Genomic DNA, 24559 nt, shown 5'->3' on the forward strand with positions numbered 1-24559 from the left:
CTAGGGACACGTTGTGGTCTATGTATTCACACATGTATTACGATTTCCGGATAATACAATTATAGCATGAATAATAGACAATTACCATGAACAAAGAAATATAATAATAACCATTTATTATTGCCTCTAGGGCATATTTCCAACAGTCTCCCACTTGCACTAGAGTCAATAATCTAGTTACATTGTGATGAATCGAACACCCATTGCGTCCTGGTGTTGATCATGTTTTGCCCTAGGGAGAGGTTTAGTCAACGGATCTGCTACATTCAGGTCCGTGTGTACTTTACAAATATCTATGTCTTCATTTTGAACACTTTCACGAATGGAGTTGAAGCGACGCTTGATATGCCTGGTCTTCCTGTGAAACCTGGGCTCCTTCGCAAGGGCAATAGCTCCAGTGTTGTCACAGAAGAGAGTCATCGGGCCCGACGCATTGGGAATCACCCCTAGGTTGGTAATGAACTCCTTCATCCAGACTGCTTCCTGTGCTGCCTCCGAGGCTGCCATGTACTCCGCTTCACATGTAGATCCCGCCACGACGCTTCGCTTGCAACTGCACCAGCTTACTGCTCCTCCATTCAAAATATACACGTATCCGGTCTGTGACTTCGAGTCATCCAGATCTGTGTCGAAGCTAGCATCGACGTAACCCTTTACGACGAGCTCTTCGTCACCTCCATAAACGAGAAACATATCCTTAGTCCTCTTCAGGTACTTCAGGATATTCTTGACCGCTGTCCAGTGTTCCTTGCCGGGATTACTTTGGTACCTTCCTACCAAACTTACGCCAAGGTTTACATCAGGACTGGTACACAGCATGGCATACATAATAGACCCTATGGCCGAGGCATAGGGGATGACACTCATCTCTTCTATATCTTCTGCCGTGGTCGGGCATTGAGCCGTGCTCAATTGCACACCTTGCAATACAGGCAAGAACCCCTTCTTGGACTGATCCATATTGAACTTCTTCAATATCTTGTCAAGGTATGTACTCTGTGAAAGACCAATGAGGCATCTTGATCTATCCCTATAGATCTTGATGCCTAATATATAAGCAGCTTCTCCAAGGTCCTTCATTGAAAAACACTTATTCAAATAGGCCTTTATACTTTCCAAGAATTCTATATCATTTCCCATCAATAGTATGTCATCCACATATAATATGAGAAATGCTACAGAGCTCCCACTCACTTTCTTGTAAACACAGGCTTCTCCATAAGTCTGTGTAAACCCAAACGCTTTGATCATCTCATCAAAGCGAATGTTCCAACTCCGAGATGCTTGCACCAGCCCATAGATTGAGCGCTGGAGCTTGCATACTTTGTTAGCATTCTTAGGATCGACAAAACCTTCCGGCTGCATCATATACAACTCTTCCTTAAGGAAGCCGTTAAGGAATGCCGTTTTGACGTCCATCTGCCATATCTCATAATCATAGTATGCGGCAATTGCTAACATGATTCGGACGGACTTCAGCTTCGCTACGGGTGAGAAAGTCTCATCATAGTCAACCCCTTGAACTTGTCGATAACCCTTAGCGACAAGTCGAGCTTTGTAGATGGTCACATTACCATCTGCGTCCATCTTCTTCTTAAAGATCCATTTGTTTTCTATGGCTCGCCGCTCATCGGGCAAGTCAGTCAAAGTCCATACTTTGTTTTCATACATGGATTCTATCTCGGATTTCATGGCTTCTAGCCATTTGTCGGAATCCGGGCCCGCCATCGCTTCTTCATAGTTCGAAGGTTCACCGTTGTCTAACAACATGATTTCCAGGACAGGGTTGCCGTACCACTCTGGTGCGGAACGTGTCCTTGTGGACCTACGAAGTTCAGTAACTTGATCTTAAGTTTCATGATCATCATCATTAACTTCCTCCCCAGTCGGTGTAGGCACCACAGGAACATTTTCCCGCGCTGCGCTACTTTCCGGTTCAGAGGGGGTGACTATCACCTCATCAAGTTCCACTTTCCTCCCACTCAACTCTTTCGAGAGAAACTCCTTCCCTAGAAAGGACCCGTTCTTGGCAACGAAGATCTTGCCTTCGGATCTGAGGTAGAAGGTATACCCAATAGTTTCCTTAGGGTATCCTATGAAGACGCATTTTTCCGATTTGGGTTCGAGCTTTTCAGGTTGAAGTTTCTTGACATAAGCATCGCATCCCCAAACTTTTAGAAACGACAGCTTAGGTTTCTTCCCAAACCATAATTCATACGGTGTCGTCTCAACGGATTTCGACGGAGCCCTATGTAAAGTGAATGCGGCAGTCTCTAAAGCATAGCCCCAAAATGAGAGCGGTAAATCGGTAAGAGACATCATAGATCGCACCATATCCAATAGAGTGCGATTACGACGTTCGGACACACCGTTTCTCTGAGGTGTTCCAGGCGGCGTGAGTTGTGAAACTATTCCACATTTCCTTAAGTGTGCACCAAACTCGTGACTTCAATATTCTCCACCACGATCTGATCGTAAGAATTTTATTTTCCTGTCACGTTGATTCTCGACTTCACTCTGAAATTCCTTGAACTTTTCAAAGGTTTCAGACTTGTGTTTCATTAGGTAGACATACCCATATCTACTTAAATCATCAGTGAGAGTGAGAACATAACGATATCCTCCGCGAGCTTCAACACTCATTGGACCGCACACATCGGTATGTATGATTTCCAATAAGTTGGTTGCTCGCTCCATTGTTCCGGAGAACGGGGTCTTGGTCATCTTACCCATGAGGCATGGTTCGCACGTGTCAAATGATTCGTAATCAAGAGACTCCAAAAGTCCATCTGCATGGAGCTTCTTCATGCGCTTGACACCAATGTGACCAAGGCGGCAGTGCCACAAGTATGTGGGACTATCGTTATCAACTTTACATCTTTTGGTATTCACACTATGAACATGTGTAACATCACGTTCGAGATTCATCAAAAATAAACCATTGACCAGCGGGGCATGACCATAAAACATATCTCTCAAATAAATAGAACAACCATTATTCTCAGATTTAAATGAGTAGCCATCTCGAATTAAACGAGATCCAGATACAATGTTCATGCTCAAAGCTGGCACTAAATAACAATTATTGAGGTTTAAAACTAATCCCGTGGGTAGATGCAGAGGTAGCGTGCCAACGGCGATCACATCGACCTTGGAACCATTCCCGACGCGCATCGTCACCTCGTCCTTTGCCAGTCTCCGTTTATTCCGTAGTTCCTGCTTTGAGTTACAAATATGAGCAACCGCACCGGTATCAAATACCCAGGAGCTACTACGAGTACTGGTAAGGTACACATCAATTACTTGTATATCACATATACCTTGGGTGTTACCGGCCTTCTTCTTGTCCGCTAAATATTTGGGGCAGTTCCGCTTCCAGTGACCACTTCCCTTGCAATAAAAGCACTCAGTCTCGGGCTTGGGTCCATTCTTTGACTTCTTCCCGGTAACTGGCTTACCGGGCGCGGCAACTCCCTTGCCGTCCTTCTTGAAGTTCTTCTTACCCTTGCCCTTCTTGAACTTAGTGGTTTTATTCACCATCAACACTTGATGTTCTTTTCTGATCTCTACCTCAGCTGATTTCAGCATTGAATATACCTCGGGAATGGTCTTTTCCATCCCCTGCATATTGTAGTTCATCACAAAGCTCTTGTAGCTTGGTGGAATCGACTGGAGGATTCTGTCAATGACCGCGTCATCCGGGAGATTAACTCCCAGCTGAGACAAGCGGTTGTGCAACCCAGACATTCTGAGTATGTGCTCACTAACAGAACTGTTCTCCTCCATTTTACAGCTGAAGAACTTGTCGGAGACATCATATCTCTCGACCCGGGCATGAGCTTGAAAAACCAGTTTCAGCTCCTCGAACATCTCATATGCTCCATGTTTCTCAAAACGCTTTTGGAGACCCGGTTCCAAGCTGTAAAGCATGCCGCACTGAACGAGGGAGTAATCATCAGCACGCTGCAGCCAAGCGTTCATAACGTCTTGGTTCTCTGGGATTGGTGCTTCACCTAGCGGTGCTTCTAAGACATAATCTTTCTTGGCTGCTATGAGGATGATCCTCAGGTTCCGGACCCAGTCCGTATAGTTGCTGCCATCATCTTTCAGCTTGGTTTTCTCTAGGAACGCGTTGAAATTGAGGACAACGTGGGCCATTTGATCTACAATACATAGTGTAAAGATTTTAGACTAAGTTCATGATAATTAAGTTCATATAATCAAATTATTTAATGAACTCCCACTCAGATAGACATCCCTCTAGTCATCTAAGTGAAACATGATCCGAATTCAACTAGGCCGTGTCCGATCATCACGTGAGACGGACTAGTCCAGATCGGTGAACATCTCCATGTTGATCGTATCTTCTATACGACTCATGCTCGACCTTTCGGTCCTCCGTGTTCTGAGGCCATGTCTGTACATGCTAGGCTAGTCAAGTCAACCTAAGTGTATTGCGTGTGTTCCGAGGCCATGTCTGTACATGCTAGGCTCGTCAACACCCGTTGTATTCGAACGTTAGAATCTATCACACCCGATCATCACGTGGTGCTTCGAAACAACGAACCTTCGCAACGGTGCACAGTTAGGGTGAACACTTTCTTGAAATTATTATAAGGGATCATCTTACTTACTACCATCGTGCTAAGCAAATAAGATGCAAAAACATGATAAACATCACATGCAATCAAATAGTGACATGATATGGCCAATATCATCATGCTCCTTTGATCTCCATCTTCGGGGCACCATGATCATCTTTGTCACCGGCATGACACCATGATCTCCATCATCATGATCTCCATCATTGTGTCTTCATGAAGTCGTCACGCCAACGATTACTTCTACTTGTATGGCTAACGCGTTTAGCAACAAAGTAAAGTAAATTACATGGCGTTATTCAATGACACGCAGGTCATGCAAAATAATAAAGACAACTCCTATGGCTCCTGCCGGTTGTCATACTCATCGACATGCAAGTCGTGATTCCTATTACAAGAATATGATCAATCTCATACATCACATATATCATTCATCACATCTTCTGGCCATATCACATCACATAGCACTTGCTGCAAAAACAGGTTAGACGTCCTCTAATTGTTGTTGCAAGTTTTTACGTGGTTTGTAGGTTTCTAGCAAGAACGTTTTCTTACCTACGTATGACCACAACGTGATTTGCCAATTTCTATTTACCCTTCATAAGGACCCTTTTCGTCGAATCCGTTTCGACTAAAGTAGGAGAGACAGACACCCGCTAGCCACCTTATGCAACTAGTGCATGTCAGTCGGTGGAACCAGTCTCACGTAAGCGTACGTGTAAGGTCGGTCCGGGCCGCTTCATCCTACAATGCCGCCGAAACAAGAAACGACTAGTAGCGGCAAGAAGAATTGGCAAACTCAACGCCCACAACTGCTTTGTGTTCTACTCGTGCATAGTAACTACGCATAGACCTGGCTCTGATACCACTGTTGGGAATCGTAGCATAATTTTAAAATTTTCCTACGTTCACCAAGATGCATCTATGGAGTATACTAGCAACAAGGGGAAGGGAGTGCATCTACATACCCTTGTAGATCGCGAGCGGAAGCGTTCCAATGAACGTGGATGACGGAGTCGTACTCGCCGTGATCCAAATCACCGATGACCGAGTGCCGAACGGACGGCACCTCCGCGTTCAACACACGTACGGTGCAGCGACGTCTCCTCCTTCTTGATCCAGCAAGGGGGAAGGAGAGGTTGATGGAGATCCAGCAGCACGACGGCGTGGTGGTGGATGTAGCGGGTCTCCGCAGGGCTACGCCGAGCTTCTGCAAGAGAGAGAGAGAGAGGTGTTGCAGGGGAGGAGGGAGGCGCCCGAGGCTGTTGTCTGCTGCCCTCCCTCCCCCCCTTTATATAGGCCCCCTGGGGGGGCGCCGGCCCCAAGAGATGGGATCTCAAGGGGGGCGGCGGCCACAAGGGGGTAAGGGGTTGCCTTGCCCCCCAAGGCAAGGGGGAACTCCCCCCCCCCTAGGGTTCCCAACCCTAGGCGCATGGGAGGAGGCCCAAGGGGGGCGCCCCAGCCCACTATGGGCTGGTTCCCTTCCACTTTCAGCCCACGGGGCCCTCCGGGATAGGTGGCCCCACCCGGTGGACCCCCGGGACCCTTCCGGTGGTCCCGGTAAAATACCGGTAACCCCCGAAACTTTCCCGGTGGCCGAAACTGGACTTCCTATATATAATTCTTCACCTCCGGACCATTCCGGAACCTCTCGTGACGTCCGGGATCTCATCCGGGACTCCGAACAACTTTCGGGTTTCCGCATACATATATCTCTACAACCCTAGCGTCACCGAACCTTAAGTGTGTAGACCCTGCGGGTTCGGGAGACATGCAGACATGACCGAGACGCCTCTCCGGTCAATAACCAACAGCGGGATCTGGATACCCATGTTGTCTCCCACATGTTCCACGATGATCTCATCGGATGAACCACGGTGTCGAGGATTCAATCAATCCCGTATGCAATTCCCTTTGTCAATCGGTATGTTACTTGCCCGAGATTCGATCGTCGGTATCCCAATACCTTGTTCAATCTCGTTACCGGCAAGTCTCTTTACTCGTACCGCAATGCATGATCCCGTGACTAACGCCTTAGTCACATTGAGCTCATTATGATGATGCATTACCGAGTGGGCCCAGAGATACCTCTCCGTCACACGGAGTGACAAATCCCAGTCTCGATCCGTGCCAACCCAACAGACACTTTCGGAGATACCCGTAGTGCACCTTTATAGTCACCCAGTTACGTTGTGACGTTTGGCACACCCAAAGCACTCCTACGGTATCCGGGAGTTGCACGATCTCATGGTCTAAGGAAAAGATACTTGACATTGGAAAAGCTCTAGCAAACGAAACTACACGATCTTTTATGCTATGCTTAGGATTGGTTCTTGTCCATCACATCATTCTCCTAATGATGTGATCCCGTTATCAATGACATCCAATGTCCATAGTCAGGAAACCATGACTATCTGTTGATCAACGAGCTAGTCAACTAGAGGCTTACTAGGGACACGTTGTGGTCTATGTATTCACACATGTATTACGATTTCCGGATAATACAATTATAGCATGAATAATAGACAATTACCATGAACAAAGAAATATAATAATAACCATTTATTATTGCCTCTAGGGCATATTTCCAACAAAGAATGCCATCAAGCGACCTTGGGGAGTCATCTTGTACAAAAATCTTCCACCCAGGTCCAGAACTGAAGCTATTGCTCAGGGTTTCTACCCTTGCATGGTCCGTGGACCACAGCCTGCTGATGCCGACCCATCTTCTCTGCTATGGTGTCGTGACGACAATCTGTTCAAGCGCAACTTTCATTTTGCCAAGAACTCGGCCAAAGAGAACAAGAAGTCGCGGGGATTAGACTTCAACCCAGGCCCATCTACTCCTCGTGCCGATGGCACACGCGAAGCTGAACCCAATCTTGTTGGGCCCTTCTACAATCTGGAAGGTCTCATCACTCACATTAAGGTTCAAGGGACAGCCGTGGATCACTCTGTAGATTACGCTGACTCTGACGAAGCGCCTGCACCACCGAAGCCTAAGAAGCTGAAGAAACCCAAGGCTTCGAAGCCTTCCACTGCACCAAGAGCTTCGCGAGCGAAGCCTCTGGCCACTGCTCCTCCTGCACCAAGTGTGCAATCTGAAGATCTCTCAGGCATCTCCAAGTCTGAGAAGAAGAAGAAGAAGCCCATGCAAACTACTAGTCAAGCACTGACCCCTGCTGCCGTTCTACGGAATGAGAACGACACCATTGATATGTCGAGTGACAACAATCTCGCTGATGATGCTCTTGAGCTGCTGATAAAGAGCAAGCAAGAGGCGGAAATCTTCAATGATCTTCCCCTCTTCGATGTGGACATCCTGAACAAGTTCATTGACGAATGGTTTGATAGCCCAAACCTCAGTTTTGATGATCTGCAACTCCCCATTGGCCTCAGCGTCTCCTTCCATGGCGCCATTGCTCCTGAGCTGGCTCTAGCTCAGAAAATTGTTGAACTGAAGCACAAAATTGATTATGAGAAGGCTTAGTTCAAGAAGCATATGGCCAAGCTCAGTGTGACAGACGTCCAAAACTTCAAGACCATGATGCATGAGCTCAAGGAGGCGTTTCACAAGAAGCATGATGAAGCCAAAGGTTCTCGAGAGCGAATGAAGCATCTGGCAGCAAAGTGTGTTCAAGCCTACAATGAAGCTGAGAAGTGCAAAGCACTTGGGCGTCTTGGCATCGACCCCAAGATGGCTGCCAAGCAGAAAAAAGCCTGCTGGGAACCAAGCTGATGCATCCAGGCGGGAAGAACCTCGCATTGTCTTCCCCGCTAGTATGACAGGCGTGAAGCCTAAGGTCCCCACAGTGGCTTCAGAGCCTCAGAAAACAAGGGCAGCTGAAGCCAAAGCCAGAAATCGCAAGACCAAGAACACCACTGATGATGCTCCACCCACCAAGAAGCGTAAAACCAAGAAGAAAGATCGGGCTTCTCCCACAGAACCCCTTGTCGTCGAGCCAATTTCTGTTGCTCATCCTGCATCTGCACAACAAGAGCATTGACTGATAGTTCATGAGCCTGCTTCCCCAGAGGCTCCTGAAGCTGAAGACATTCCAGCTGTCAACCCCACCGCAGCTGAAGACATTGGTCCCCAAGACAATGTAGACGATGATGAAGTCCTTCCTCAGATCAAGCATAATAAGGTATCATCGCCTGTTCTCACGAACAGTGAACTCATCAGCATTGGTCGTCCGTTGACGCCAATCGCTCAGGATGACTCATGGGCTGATCACCCTCAAGACTCCCCCCGTCAAGCAGAAACACCAACTACTCCCCCAACTCAAGTCACCACTCCGGTGCTTGAAGATGATGACTTTGAGGCCCAACCCACTCCATCTCCACAAGCGTCGCCAGTGTTCTGCGGGCTTCGCAAAGGACCAAGGCCACAAGTCACACTTTCGAGTGTTCCAGAAGGAGACGAGCACCAATCAGTATCTCGCCAAGTATTTCCTGAAGCCTCTCCAACTGTGAACAACTCTGAGTCTGAAGCCAAAGCGGCTGAAGATATTCCGGTTGCATCAGCCGATGAACAAGAAGAGCCAAGATTGGAAGAAGAACGTGTTGCTACACCCCCGTCCAACCCATAAGTTGTTCTCGAGGAGAACGTGTCCGATCCTCTAGCTACTCAAGTGGAGGTTAACAATACTGAGGCAGCCACAAACAACTCAACTGAAGCCAATGACGTTGTCATGGCTCAAGCTAATTGGCACCTGAAGTTAATGTGGTGCCATAAGTAGTTGCACCTGAAGCCAATGCTGCACCTGAAGCAAATCTGCAGCCTGAAGTCAATGCCACTGCCACTGCCACTGCTCCTGTACCGCCTCCAAGGCCACACACTATCGAGCAAGCATATAATTATGGTCAGCTGGTCACTGTCAGATGGCCCATTCTGGTTCCTCCACCTGCTGCTGGTCCGCAATTTGATTATCATGTCGAGCACAGGCCTCGGGTCCAGAAGCCAAAGCCAAGGTTTCCCAGGTTTCTAGGTATTGCCACTTCACCAGGGTCATTCAATGCAAATGGCTTCATTGTGCACAACACTTTCTTTCATAGTGCCAAGAACCCCTATTCCAAGCCAAGGATTTCATCTGATCGGTTCCGGAGCTATCAGCAGCGCAGCTACTACTCATGTGTTCTCTATGATCAAGGGCGCATCTCCCCTCATATGCGTCTTGACTGTGAAGCCATTGCCGGTCTGCCCTGCCTAGAAGAAGCCCTTGACTGCTTCCGTGATGCTGGATTGCTGAACTTTGTGACTGATAAGGAGCATTGGAATGAAGAGCTTCTGCTACAATTTTATGCTACTCTCCACATTCGCGGCTACAATAGGGATCCGAAGACTTGGGTCCTTGAGTGGATGACAGGCAATGTCCATCATGAAGCCAAAGCTCTTGACATCATTGAGCTAACTGGCCTGCCCACTCCAGGAGAACTCTTCGAGCCTGATTGTCAGCTTCACTGCAATGCATTGGAGAGCATTTTTCAGAAGCCCAAGCCCAACATGAGCCAAATGCTAAGCATGATGAAGCCTCTGCCACCCGACGCTGAATACCCAAGAGAGTTCTTTGTTGAAGACCTAGAGTATCTTCCTCGCACTATCTATCATATCATCAGGCGAACTCTATGGCCTGTCAAAGGACATTCTTCTGCAGCGAAGCTTGAAGGAGCAATGAAGACATTGGTCTTTTATATCTTCAATGGCATCAGCTTCAATGCTCAAGACTTCTTTATCAGGCAATTGGCTGCATCAGGCTCTGATCTCTTTGGACTGAAATTCTACGCTCCATGGGTTATGTGTCTTATCAAGCTTCATTCTGCTATCAACTATCAGCCTTCTGCTCACAACCATCTGATCTTTTTGCCTGAGGTTGATATGTCAGTTGAAGCCATATACCCAGAGCCTGCCAAGGAGCCTATTTATCTTCACAATGCTGATCACCAAAGCTTCACACAGCCCATTGAAGGAGTCCAGGCAGTTATTTGTGTTTATCCTTTGGCTGGCAATACACGCTTACCTCACCGTGCTCAAACTGAAGCCACTGAAAGCACTATTGCTCAAAGGCCTCGGAAGCGATCTCGTATTCTCAATGATCGAGAGCTTCTCGTTGCCCTGCATCAGAAACAGGATAAGCATCACTACTGGCTGAAGCGACAGATGCAAAGCCTCTTGGTGGACGTCAACCGCATTCACAATCTTGCCACCAAGAATGAATTTGTCACTCATGAAACCTGTCGAAGGTCATGGAAGAGTTTGACTTTGCTCAGTGCTGAAGCAGATCTTCAAGACGATGGCTTCACTGAAAGATTGAAGTTTGACTCCACTCCTCCAAGGAATGATGTCTTGCGTCGGACTCCCTATCTTGAAGACTCTAGCTATTCCTCCTCAGCTGCAACAGTGAATGCTAGAGTCATAGATGACCAAGATGATGCTACTTCACCACCTCCAACTTCAGCGCGTGTCGATACTGCACCAAGTTCTTCTGCACCGCCAAATGCCAACGACGACCCTGCAGCTTCTCCTACTCCTTCTGGGAACGAGTAGAGGCTCTATGTCTTCAAACCTTTTTGGTCCTTACTGACAAAAGGGGGAGAAGCATATGAGTTGATAGTCTTCAAGCGGGTCTATATGGGCGGTTGCTTTATATTTTGCCAAGTGTTTACAACTCTCGCTTTTGATACATTTGGTTTCTTTTGAGTTGTAACACTTAAACTTGATGGTCGTCTGCTACTTGTTTGCTATTTTGTGATGCGGTGATAAATTCCGCATGTGCGATGCTAAATCTCGCACGAAGTCATATTGCAGACGTCCATTTTTCATTATGCATGTCATTATCTTTGTCATATCAAATCATGCATGATGAATTGTATTCATAAGTTGAAGAGGATCTCCACAAGTACAACCTGCCATGTGCATTTGCATTCCAAAAGCAAATTACTTATATGCACATCTTCAGGGGGAGCCTTTCGCTACTTATGAAGACAATACCTTTAACCTTTACAATTTCACATACTTTTATCCCCGTTGAAAACTTCAACCAGTTTGTCATCAATCACCAAAAAGGGGGAGATTGTAAGTGCATCTAGTGCCACCCCTAGTTGGTTTTGGAGTACTGACGACAAACCTTGTTGTGGGACTAATGTGTTTGTGAGAATTGTAGGATAACACAGGTAGTAGTCCCTTATTGATTCGGTTTACCTACCGGAGATGACCCCTAAAAATGTATGAAGACACTGAAGACAATGGTGGTATGTGAAGATATTCACATTGAAGACTATGACAAGAGAAGACATCGCGTGAAGACTATGGAGCGCGAAGACTTCGTTGTTTTGTTGTTTCCTTTTCTTCTTTGTTGAGTCATAGGAACCACCGTACTGTTAAGTGGGGTCCCAGTGAACAAAGTCAAAGTGACTGAAGTGATGCTCAACTAAATCCTATGTCTTCGAGCGAAGACAATGAGAGCAAATCTTATCCAGAGTTGGATGAGTCAGCTTTACTTGTAGCCCAAGTCAAGCTGACGCGTGTGTTTGAAATCTGACCGTTGGAACACGTGTCAGTTCCTTAGTGACCCAGGGTCATTTCGGACAAATCAGGTCGGGTTGCCTAGTGGCTACAAATAGCCCACCCCTACACCATAAATTGGTGGCTGCTCGGAGTTAGTGCACGGCTTTTGTCGTTTGAGAGCAACCCACCTCCGAAGCTTTTGAGAGAGAGAAATCCTTGCGAGGACAAAGCCCAAACACCCAGAGCCAAAGAGAGTTAGGCATCACTGAAGTCTTTCTGTCCGCGTGACCTGAAGACTTGTTACACTTGAGGACTGTGAATCCTCTAGCCGGTTAGCCGTTGCGTTCTCAGCATCCAAGAGTCATTGTGGATCGCCGGTGAACAAAGTCTGTGAAGGTTTGGAAGTCTACCTTGAAGACTTACCAGAGTGATTGGGCGAGGACTGGGTGTCCTTAGCTCAAGGGGAATAAGGTGAAGACACGGTCTTCTGAGTTGAATCTCAGCCTCCCTAACCAGACGTACAGTTGTCACAGCAACTGGAACTGGTCCAACAAATCCTTTGTCCTCACCAAGTGACTGGTTCTATCCTCTCCCTCTCTTTACTTACAGTTTGTCTTCGTAAAGTCATTGCCTGCTTGCACTATCTGTTTGACTTCACTGTGTGACTATTTTCGTTGTTTGGCTTCATACCATCTTCCATCCTGATCTTTACTACCTAGCTGCTATTTGTCTTCGTGCTTTCACTTCATTGAATACTTGACTATGGCTTGCTTAGTGTAGTCTACCTTCCGCTGCATATCAATAGGTTCATTTCTATTGTTTGCCTTCAAAACTCTCATGTTTTGAAGACTTTCATAAAAATCGCCTATTCACCCCCCCTCTAGTCGATAACCAGCACTTTCAAGTCCCCCGCTAAGGAGAGTGTTTTTAATGAGTTTAGCACATCGCCTAAAGGTGAGTGTCGGAAGATGTCCGCGGAGCTGAATTCGACGATCGAAGTCCGATCAAGCTCGACGTACGCGGTCGCAGGTGGTTCCGAACCTGTAGCCGGAAACGAGGCCGAGGTTCCGGTGGCGCAGATTCCACCCGAGGTTGGATCTGTGTGCGGCTCCAACGCCGCTGAGTCTGTAGCTTCCGTGGCAGGGTTAAACTTCCCGTCCTTGGATGGCGCGATCTGCTCCGGCTAGGGCCAGAGCAGTTACATGCACTATCTCCTGGGTGTGGTCCGATGACAGATTTAAGTCATGTTCATCGAGGTGGCAGGGAGCGGCTGCCGTGGGCTCGAATCCATCGAAGATCAAGTCTCCGCGGATATCAGCGACGTAGTTCAAGCTTCCAAATCTGACCTGATGGCCAGGGGCGTAGCTGTCGATCTGCTCTAGATGGCCAAGCGAGTTGGCCCGCAGTGCAAAGTCGCCGAATACAAAGATCTGTCCGGGGAGGAAGACTTCCCCCTGGACAACATTATATTGTTGTAGATGATTGTCGGGGCCATAGAACCTCTTGAAGACGACGCAGCGGAACTCTCAATGAAAGCACCAATGTCGGTGTCAAAACCGGCGGATCTCGAGTAGGGGGTCCCGAACTGTGCATCTAAGGTTGATGGTAACAGGAGACGGGGGACACGATGTTTACCCAGGTTCGGGCCCTCTCTATGGAGCTAATACCCTACTTCCTGCTTGATTGATCTTGATGAATATGAGTATTACAAGAGTTGATCTACCTCGAGATCGTAATGGCTAGAACCCTAAAAGTCTAGCATGTATGACTATGATTATGATTATGATTATTCTTACCCCTATGGACTAAGCCCTCCGGTTTATATAGACACCGGAGGGGACTAGGGTTGTCCAAAGTCGGTTACAGAGAAGGAAATCTTCATATCAGGTCGCCAAGCTTTCCTTCCACGCCAAGGAGAGTCCCATCCGGACACGGGAGAGAGTCTTCGGTCTTGTATCTTAACAGCCCATCAGTCCGGCCAACGTATCATAGTCCGGACGCCCGAGGATCCCTTAATCCAGGACTCCCTCAGCCACGATGTGACGCATGCGTGCAGCAACCGCCCCACGCACGACCCCCACGTCACGCATTCGACGCGGGTCGTGGGGAAGCGCAACGAGCGAGGGAGTTACTGCAGTAAAAACTCCGCCGCGCGCGCGCCCGCGCACCGTTCTAAGCCTGGCCCAATAACGCCCCGCGCTTATATGTGGCCCAGGCCCGGGGGCTCCTGTCGGTGTACAAAAATAGGGGTCCCTTTTTGTACCCCTTTACTTGTGCGCAGGCAGTCGCAGCCACACACCCGCAGCCACGCTTGGCGGGGCAGAGGAAGCAAAGGCTACCAGAGTCGTGCTCAAGACCAGAAGCATGAAGAGCTGAGGGGCGAGGTTCAGGAGGCGCCTCCATGGTGGCATGCAGATCTTTGTGAAAACCAAGAACATATAATGCTAGATGAGGACTAGAAGACGGATCTTGCCGGGGACATCTGCGGGGCCGCAGCCAGGCCCCCACCTGCCAAGGCTCCGCCGTCGTTCCAACATAGCGATCAACCCGCCAACAAGGCAAGCGCCTACGTGGCGACGTGCAGCTTCCAGGCCAACTCAGCAAGCACCTGTGTGGTGGCATGCAGATCTTCGTGAAGACTCTGCCATCGCGCCAACTCAGCAGCCAGCCAGCCAGCCAGCGTGGCGCTGCACGCCTAGTCAGCCTGGACGCGAGTCGGAGCGAGGCGAAGCGGCGACGAACGGGACGGGCTTCGTTACCGTCCCCAATAAAGCAAGAGGACACCTAAGTAGCGCATTTAATGTGTTTTGTCCTGTGATGTCAGGCGATAAACTCGACCACTGTACAACTTTCCACCTCCTGTGTGCCACTGTGGCAGCCTCTTTTGACTATAAAAGGAGGCCCGCGGCGTACTGAGGGAGGATTCGGACTTTTTGGACCCTACATGCTTGGTAGCTAGTCCAAGAACACCAGATAAACACAAGCTGGCAGGAGTAGGGTATTACACATCACTTGCGGCCCGAACCTGGATAAATCTCTCGTGTTGATCCCTCAAACCCGCTCTTTCCACAGCCCCGCGTCCGCCGACTGTAGAACGGATTCCCCGTGATCCCATAAGTGTCGTTTCCACCGACATCCAGCATGAGCATAACCAAATAGTACTTCATCCGATCCAAATTACTTGTATTAAATTTGTCTAGATACGACACATGTGAAATCGATGCCAAGGGAATGAGACAAAATCAGGCCGCAGAAGCTACCTTGTCCCTTGCTGCCGCAATCAAGTCATACGCAACAATGTTTCTGTGCTAGAATCACTTCATCGCTCTGCACTTGGGAATTCTTATGTGTGTCTGCATAAGATCTCACCCGTTTGTTTACTTCTGAAGGGGGGAGAAAAAGGTGCTCTGCCGCCATCGTGACCTTTTCGTTCTTCATCTCCCCTGTTTTATAAAGCACCGTAACCCCCACTGCATGCACACGGGCACTAATTAGTGGAACCGACCGGTCCTTTCTGAAGCTTCTAACAGCATGTAGACCCCTTGGGTTATTTGATACTACTACTGGAAAGGGTGTTAATTAACACTTGTGATGCAAGTTTTCGGCGTCAGTTAACAACCCACTGAGTAATATACGTATTGAGACAGCAGAGCGTATCATCTACTGATAATTTTGTGATCTGACGTGATCTTGTTGTACAGTTTGCACGCACGTGGTCGAAGTCGAACTCCAGGATCGAGATGAACTTGTTGATTCCCCCTACATGTTCTCACTGCTGCCCCGTCTGCATGTTCTCCTCCTCAGCTGCCACCTAATCTTGTTTGCTCCTTTAATATCCAGCGATGGGGCGGCTGACAAATTGCATCTCGTGGCAGGACCGAGGATAGATAAAGCAGGAGCAGTGAAAGGTGACTTTCAGATAAAGCGCATACCATTATTTGTCCTTGGGAGAAAGAGAACGAATCTACATCTTGGTCAGGATTAAGGAATGATGGAGTGTCAACAGTTCTAGCAGGAAGGATGAGACAGACGAACTTGGAATAACGTGTGGGAGGAGGATATATTGGCCGGCCTAATATTCCCCACACCCGATACGTCCAGATTATACCATCCCCTTTCCTCTTCGAGTTTCTGAGTAAAAATGGCAGCAAGCTGGTTCGTTTGGCAAGGCAAGAATCTTGAAACAGGATGGGTGTGGTGTTTGTGAAAAGTTATGTGCACATTTAATAGAGCCTTACTGTTATCTTTTGGTTTGCAAAAGAGTCAATTACACCATCGGTGCTAAAACTTGGCATGAAAAATCACTTTAGCGCCAAAACTTGCGGCATACATTGAACAGATGCTACAACTTGGTTTTGGCATGCATATACGGTGCAAATGGTGTTTTGTATACGGACACAATTCTGACTAGGCACGCCACATGGCAGGAGGCCCACTATCAGCAAGTAGATTTGGCGTGTGGCCTGTTATTTTTGGGAAAACAACTGAGAATTTATTTGTTCACAAAAAGGTCCTGATACGTGCCGGTCTGTCTGTCAGCGATCAAATTGTTATGAAGGAGCCAATGCCTAACCAATGCAACAGAAGCTGGTTTCAGTAAACGATCAAACGTACGCCATCTATCATTTGTTCTTAGGTGAACTGAAGACCCTACGGCCCATTTTGCACTATTGTTTCTTTAAAAATATATATACTATATTTAAATTATAATCGTGTGTTATAAATAAAATATATAGAAAAAAAATCTTAAAGCATATTCATGTATTCCCTTCGTCCCATAATATAACACACTTTTTAACACTACACTAGTGTTAAAAAAACGTCTTACATTATGGGACGGAGGGAGTAGTATATAAAAGTGCTCATTCTTTAACAAATTTTTCATGTTTCTATATATTTCAATAAATGCTTACATAAGTTTAAAAATGTCGCAGTTTTAAAGAAATACTCTCTCCGTTCCTAAATATTAAATATAAGTCTTTGTAGAGATTTTATTATGGACTACATACGGAGCAAAATGAGTAAATCTACACTCTAAAATGCATCTATATACATCCGTATATGGTTCATAGTGGAATCTATACAAAGATTTATATTTAGAAACAGAGGGAGTATTAATGTAGTATATAAAAGTATTTTTCCTTTAAGAATTTTCTATACATTTTAATAAATGCTTATCTGCTTTTTAAAATGTTCACAGTTTTAACAAAATACCGATGTAGTTCAAAAAGTGTTCATGCTTTAAGAAACATATATTCACATCATGTAAAAATAGTTGGATGGGATTCGAATCAGCGACATGTAGCCATCAGGTGCACGTGGCCACCACCCCACCAAACAGTGTTAATATTTTTCAGAAACTTATAAAATATATGTAACTTACAATCTTATGTTATAAATTATATATGTAATACATTATAAATCTATTCATGCATTATTTCAAAAATTATCCATTTAATAAAAATATAATTAAAAATTATACATGTAATAATTTTCATATTTAATATAAATTAAAGGTATATATATTATATTTTAAGTAAATGAATATATATTTAAAATATTCATACTTTTAATAAAATAATTATGTAGTATGTAAAATTGTTCATTGATAATTAAATTTATCATATTAATAACATGTGATTATAATTTACATATAATTTATAATTTGCTTTTAAAAATTTACAATGCAAAATGGACCGTAGGGTCTCTAGCGCGATTAGGTTATATACATTATGTATCTAGGTAAAACAAAGTGTTCTTCTTTGTACATTGGTTAGGCACAATTCGCTCCACTCTATAGGTCGCATGTTTGAATCCCACCGGCCACTATTTTTGCAAATAATTTGTGCGTCGTGCATCAAGGGCTTTTTCTGGAGAAAAATATATTGTGAGTTGTTTTCTAGAAAATAACTGGTGGAACACCTGATCTCTATCGTTCAGAGGCTGACAGCGGGGCCCGCGCCATGTGGCAGGCCTTATCAGCATCATCTCTGTATACAAACACGATTTGCACCGTATATGCACACGAAAGCCAAGTTGTGGCATCAGTTCAATGTATGCCGCGAGTTTTGGCACTAAAGTGATTTCTCGTGTCAAGTTTTAGTACCAGCTGTGTAATTGACTCTTTGCAAAACATAACTTTTGTTGGTGTATCCTTATTAAGTATAGTAATGCATTTGCGTTAGGCTTATTGATGGCATTTGCATTAGGCCAAACCTAACGTCACTCGATGAACCAAACTGACATTACCTCAATATCCCTTTTGGGTTGGCTGCACTTACCAGAAGGTTTGATCATTTACACCATGCATGCATCGAAACAGCCGTCGATTTGAACCGCCGAATTGGCATCCAGGGCATACGCGGTCCATCGACCCATCCATGGAGAAACAGCGGCACCTACCATTAACGGAGCGCATCTGCCACTGCCAGCACTGCCCGGATGCCTTCCACTTCCACCTACATATACCCGCCCTCTCCTTCACGCTTCCCACTCCTTGGCCGTCACAAGAACCTCCCCGGCGCGCCCGATCCTCGCCCCCATTGCCCGTCCGCCTCCTCCTCGGCCGGAGGAGCGACATGAGGCGCCGCACGGTGATCGCCGCGACCATCGTGGCCCTGCTCCTGGTGGCATGCACCGCGGCGGCGGCGGCCGCCGCGCTGACGATCTCCAAGAAAAACCAGCACCGGCCGGCGTCGGAGTCCTCCGGCGGCGCGTGCGACATGTTCGCGGGGGCCTGGGTGGCGGACGAGTCGTACCCACTCTACGACTCGGCGAGCTGCCCCTTCGTCCGCGGCGAGTTCGACTGCCGCCGGTTCAGCCGCCCCGACAAGCAGTACCTCAAGTACCGGTGGCAGCCCAGCCCGCCCTGCTCCCCGCCCAGGTTTGTAACTGTAATGGCGGCGACGAGACCGGTGATTGTCGTGAGATCGAATTGCGGCGTCGAGATGATGATGGTGTTTGCGCGCAGGTTCGACGGGCTGGCGCTGCTGCGGATGTGGGGCGGCAAGAAGGTGATGTTCGTGGGCGACTCGCTGGCGCTGAACCAGTACGAGTCGCTGCTGTGCATGATCCACGCCGCGGCGCCCGACGCCCGGGCCACCGTCTCGCCGCGGTCCGGGAGGGTCGACCCGGCGACCACCGTCACGTTCGATGTACGTGCCGACGCATTCTTCCTTCTCTGCCGCGCTGGTTCTTTCGTCGGTTTCCTTTCTTCCAAGTAAGATCGTCCGGTAAAAAAGTTGGCGGGTGGCGTTGGGGCCTGGGAGATGCTGGCGGGCATGATGAGGTGATCAGCCCAGTGGAGGCTGCCGCCGCGTCGGGTGAAGTGGGAATGGAGGGCTGAGCTTCAAAGATGTACGGTGCGACGGGACAACTCCGGCGGCTGGACCGCACCGCACGCCACCGCATCCATTTCGTGTGCTGCGCTGCATGGCCAGCGTGTCCGATGTCGACGAACCGTCTCGCGATACACAAGTCAACAGGACTAGAAAATGCCAATGCCGGACGAATTTCGGGTCGCCGTGAGCGTGAGGTCGTCTCGTTTGGACTCTGTTGGTGGTATATCGTGCGAGCCTCGCGCGCCGAATGTCTGCACTTTCTGACGGTTGCTTGCCGCATGTGCGTTTCTTTTCGTTGGTTCTCCTCTGTTTTTTCCCCTCCAGGCCAGATTATATTCTCTGTTTTTCTTGCTTCTTTTTCCTCTGCTGTCTTGTCCTTTTTCTATCGAGGCAAATTATTTTCACTGTTTAACTCTTTTTTTTTGCGGGGGCACTGTTTAACTCTTGGATTAGAACAGAATCTGATAAAGAAACAGACACAGAATCTAAATGAACAGGGCATGTCAAGTGCCCCAAGTGAGCTGGCCTGAATGGGCTGTCTGCTCACTGCCGTGTGCTTGCCGGTGCTGGTGTTGCCGCGATGGTGCGATCTATGACCAACCCTATTTAGTTCAGATCTAGCGTGACATGCTCGTGGTGGGTGCTCCCCCCATTTCCATGATTCTATATTGAACTGCTACCACTGACTCTGTTCACTTGAGTCCAGTCGTTCCGTCAGCTGTTCTTGTTGCTTGCCCTGTTGCTTGCTGCTACGCGTTTTTGCGTGTTTCTGTCAGACCGTCAGGGCCAGAAAATTTGGGGTCTGTTTGGTTCCCTTGCCTGTTCACCTTGCTGGGGAGGCTAGCCTTGCCGATGGAGGCTAGCCAAATCGGCTTGCCCGCATGATTGAAGAAAAAACTGGAAACCACAGGCAACGAGGTCTGATCGCCCACGAACCAAATAATCGGCTTCCTTGCTAGGCTGGGCAAGGCAAGCGCTTGCCAAAGAACCAAACAGACCCTGATCTCCCAGTGTACCTCGTTGGCCTTTTGCTGGTGGCCGGTTTCGACGAGTACAACATGGTCTGGGCTCTGCGTTGGCGCCATTCAGCGCCGACGCGCACAACGAGTCAAGGACACACACGTGCAGTTCGGTGGTGATCGTGCTGCTGTTTTTATAGTACAATTGTTAACTAGTATAGGTGATTGATTGCCTCCTTCCTTCAACGCCGAGCTAGCTGTGTCCTGCAAGGCCAAATGGGGCCATGAAAAGTTCTGCCTGGTTGTGCCGGACGGTGTTTGGGTTTGATGGGATGGCTGGCTTAAGCTGACGAGGTGTGGTGCACGCAGGAGTACAACGTGACGCTGGTGTACTACCTGTCGCACTACCTGGTGGACATCGTGAGCGAGAAGGCCGGCCGCGTGCTCAAGCTCGACAAGATCGACGAGGGCCGCAACTGGCTCGGCGCCGACGTGCTCGTCTTCGACTCCTGGCACTGGTGGCCGCGCTCCGGCAAGGATCAGCCGTAAGACCGGCCTTGTGTTGCCTCTTTTCTGTTCTGCGTTTTTCAATCAGGTTGATTATGACAGAACTCTGAACTCGAACGGTGCTGCAGCTGGGACTATATCCAGGAGGGCAGCCAGGTGGCCAAGGACATGGACCGGACGGTGGCCTTCACCAAGGCGCTCAACACCTGGGCCGGATGGGTGGACGCCAACCTTGTCCAGACCAGCGCCAAAGTATTCTTCCAGGGCATCTCTCCCTCTCACTACAGGTAATCCAATCTGCCCTGCTGCTCCACAATTTCCATGATTTTGCCCGGTGAATCCTTCGAAGCAATACGCGCACTACGTAGCCGGCCGACATCTCATGGATCCACACAAAGAGAGAGAGAGAGAGAGAGAGAGAGAGAGAGAGAGAGAGAGAGAGAGAGAGAGAGAGACGAGTGTGCTGTTGGGAACAGGGCCCGTGCCTTGGCCCTCGACCGCTACCACTGAACCACCAAACCACAGCCACACCAACTTGTCCTGAATTTTTCACATGCTCGTGTGTCGCATCCACGGCTATCTATCAATCTTTGCAATTCTGTAACAAGGTCTCGATGTGGCTGCAATGGTGCAGGGGGCAAGAATGGGGCGCGTCGCCGAGGAAGTCGTGCGCCGGCGAGACGGAGCCGCTGAACAGCACCGGGGGGCCGTACCCCGGCGGGCCGATCCCGCAGCAGGCGGTGATCAGGAACGCCCTCGCCCGCATGGCCAAGCCGGTGTACCTGCTGGACTTCACCTACCTGTCGCAGCTGAGGAAGGACGCGCACCCGGGCAAGTACGGCGGCATGTTCGGCCAGGACTGCACCCACTGGTGCATCGCCGGCCTGCCGGACACCTGGAACATCCTCTTCTACGCCGCTCTCACCGGCCAAGATGCTTGAATTCGTTCCGACATGTGCAGAATATAGGTCAATAAGCAAACCATATTTGAAGATAGCACATTCCCTTGGTTTATATGGTTGGGAGGATACTTTCCTTTTACTGCAAAACAAAGACGTAGAGGGTTATCACGGTCAAAACAAAAATAGATATAGCAGGGTGTCAGTAGTCAAGGAGGGCATGATTGTTAAGTGATTTGTACTTATATAAAAATGTAGATTGTTTTGGCAAATCCCACATTTGGGATTCTTGTAGAGTTTTCGGGGCAAGGTACATCGTTCTTCTTTTCAGATTTACAGCAGTTATGACAAGTTGTCTAATGTCCCTTATAATTAAATAGTTAAATGAGTGACTCGTTAGATTTAAACTCATCTCTACTACTCTCTCGGTCTCACATGTAAGACGTTTTGCAAGCTATTTAGATAAAAGATTATAAGCAACACAATAAATAAGGCACTTAGGGAGCTTCGAACCTCGCACATGTCACCACATCTAACATAAACTAATCAGCAAGCAGCGGTCATCTCAGTCGTGTATTGAAAGGGAAAGTATTTATAAGTAAACGGTAGTACACACTAAGAAAAGTACATGGCAGTACGCCTTTTATCCCGCGACGAATCAACCTGTCAATCTCGAAACAGGCTCTCGATTATGCATAAATACACGCCGAAAGATACAAGTAGCGAGGAAGGCCTCTTACAATGTAGATTCCGGAATAACCGGACAACCTAAATGCACGTGACTACGTTAACAAAAGATAGCACATGTAGGCTTGAAAACAACGCCATGACACGTCCTAAAACACCAAAGCTCTACAATAGCATCCTCAAAAAGGGAACGGCGCTGCCGAGTCTGAGACAAACAAAGGTCTTAACCCGGAGAGAAGAACCACAATGACGTCCTCAAAAGAAGAGCGGCACCCACGGGCGTTGCCGGCGTCAGCGCCAAGGCGTGGAGCTTTTGCTCAACAGCTCACCCGTGCCACTACAATGCCACCAGATCTGGATCTGGGCATCGCCATTGCTCTTGACAGAGCACGAGTCTTCGCCACCCAAGCCCGAGCCCGAGACAAGACCAAGAGGCACAATCACCACCGCCGCCATGATGCCAGCTGTCGGTGTCAAAACCGGCGGATCTCGGGTAGGGGGTCCCGAACTGTGCGTCTAAGGTCGATGCGTCTAAGGTTGATGGTAACAGGAGACAGGGGACACGATGTTTACCCAGGTTCGAGCCCTCTCTATGGAGGTAATACCCTACTTCCTGCTTGATTAATCTTGATGAATACGAGTATTACAAGAGTTGATCTACCTCGAGATCGTGATGGCTAAAACCCTAGAAGTCTAGCATGTATGACTATGAGTATGATTCTTGTCCCTATGGACTAAGCCCTCCGGTTTATATAGACACCGGAGGAGACTAGGGTTGTACAAAGTCGGTTACAGAGAAAGGAATCTTCATATCCGGACGCCAAGCTTGCCTTCCACGCCAGGGAGAGTCCCATCCGGACACGGGTGAGAGTCTTCGGTCATGTATCTTCACAGCCCATCAGTCCGGCCCATGTCCAACAGGCCGGACGCCCGAGGACCCTTAATCCAAGACTCCCTCAGTAGCCCCCAAACCAGGCTTTCAATGACGATGTGTCCGGTGCGCTGATTGTCTTCGGCATTGCAAGGCGGGTTCCTCCTCCGATGACTTCAAAGGGCTGTATTCGGCCTTCCATTTAATGTCGTTCACATCGGCTTCTGTGCATCCATAGCTTCAGCTTCCACGTGCCGAGCGAATACGAGAGGTCAGGGCATTTTTTGCATATAACACCTCGGCCATGTAAGAAAAGCGTCTATTTAAAGGGATTGGATCTCAGATCCGTTCCACATCACACGAAAAATCCTGAGCCTGCTAGGAAAAACCACTCCAACATGGCTAATGCTCCCAGCTCTTCCTCCCGTCCCCACGGCCCAGAAAAAGGTGATTGGGAGAGATGTTCCGTATCCCATGGTCAGCTGGTGAAGCTGCAAACACAGGGATCCCCCCCCCCCCCCCCCCCCCGCGGATCTAGTCCCCGTTCGAGCAGGATTGACTTCCTTCAACGGCGGGGCTCAGGCCGAGAATTTCCCGAATCCATCCAGGGTGGAGCGAGTGTGCTTCGTCCCCTACCTGCTAAGAGGCGTCGGATTTCCAATCCATCCGTTCCTCCGAGGGCTTCTAGAGTATTATGGTCTTCAACTGCACAACTTCACTCATGCCTCCATCCTGCACATCGCGGGTTACGTCGCTCTTTGCGAGCTATTTCTGGGGTGCGAGGCCCATTTTGAATTATGGAGGAAGCTATTCTGCCTCGTCCCTCACAACCAAGATGGATCAATATTCGAAGTGGGCGGAGCCGAGATATGGCGTATCGCCGAGACCGGATACCTGTCCGGCACACTGAAGAAGGCATCCGAAGAGTGGCCCTCCGAATGGATCTACATCGAGGACGTCGCCCTTCCTGACCCAGTTCGAATGGGTCTTCCCGAATTTACAAGTGTTCCATTGAAGAAACGCCACAGCTGGCGTCCTCGGAGCTTCGAGGAGGAAGATAGTGCGGAAGTCCGTCAACTGATGAGCAAGATAAAGACGCTTGCCCAGTCCGGATTATCAATAGTCGAGGTAATGGCGACTTCCATAGTGCGAGGGGTGCAGCCCCTCCAATACAGAGGGCTTCCCATG

At 48.4% G+C, this 24559-nt stretch overlaps 1 protein-coding gene across 1 annotated transcript; it reads left to right on the top strand.

The window, feature by feature from the left end:
* The first annotated feature begins 18473 nt into the window (after window positions 1-18473).
* LOC109773084 (protein trichome birefringence-like 38) lies at window positions 18474-22126 on the top strand. Its single transcript, XM_020331783.4, has 5 exons — window positions 18474-18991; window positions 19079-19262; window positions 20777-20952; window positions 21043-21201; window positions 21549-22126. The coding sequence occupies exons 1-5, from the start codon at window positions 18489-18491 to the stop codon at window positions 21853-21855; spliced, it is 1329 nt and encodes a 442-aa protein (XP_020187372.2). The 5' UTR covers window positions 18474-18488; the 3' UTR covers window positions 21856-22126.
* Window positions 22127-24559: the final 2433 nt, after the last annotated feature.

This window comes from Aegilops tauschii, chromosome 3 (assembly GCF_002575655.3).
Source record: "Aegilops tauschii subsp. strangulata cultivar AL8/78 chromosome 3, Aet v6.0, whole genome shotgun sequence".
Lineage (NCBI taxonomy): Eukaryota > Viridiplantae > Streptophyta > Magnoliopsida > Poales > Poaceae > Aegilops > Aegilops tauschii.

What these genes read in the sequence shown, in the direction of transcription:
- LOC109773084 (XM_020331783.4), top strand. Translation starts at nt 18,489, where the DNA reads ATGGAGAAACAGCGGCACCTACCATTAACGGAGCGCATCTGCCACTGC. An exon ending in CCGCCCTGCTCCCCGCCCAG is followed by an intron (nt 18,992 to 19,078) that starts GTTTGTAACTGT and finishes GTTTGCGCGCAG; the next exon opens with GTTCGACGGGCTGGCGCTGC. An exon ending in ATCTCTCCCTCTCACTACAG is followed by an intron (nt 21,202 to 21,548) that starts GTAATCCAATCT and finishes GCAATGGTGCAG; the next exon opens with GGGGCAAGAATGGGGCGCGT.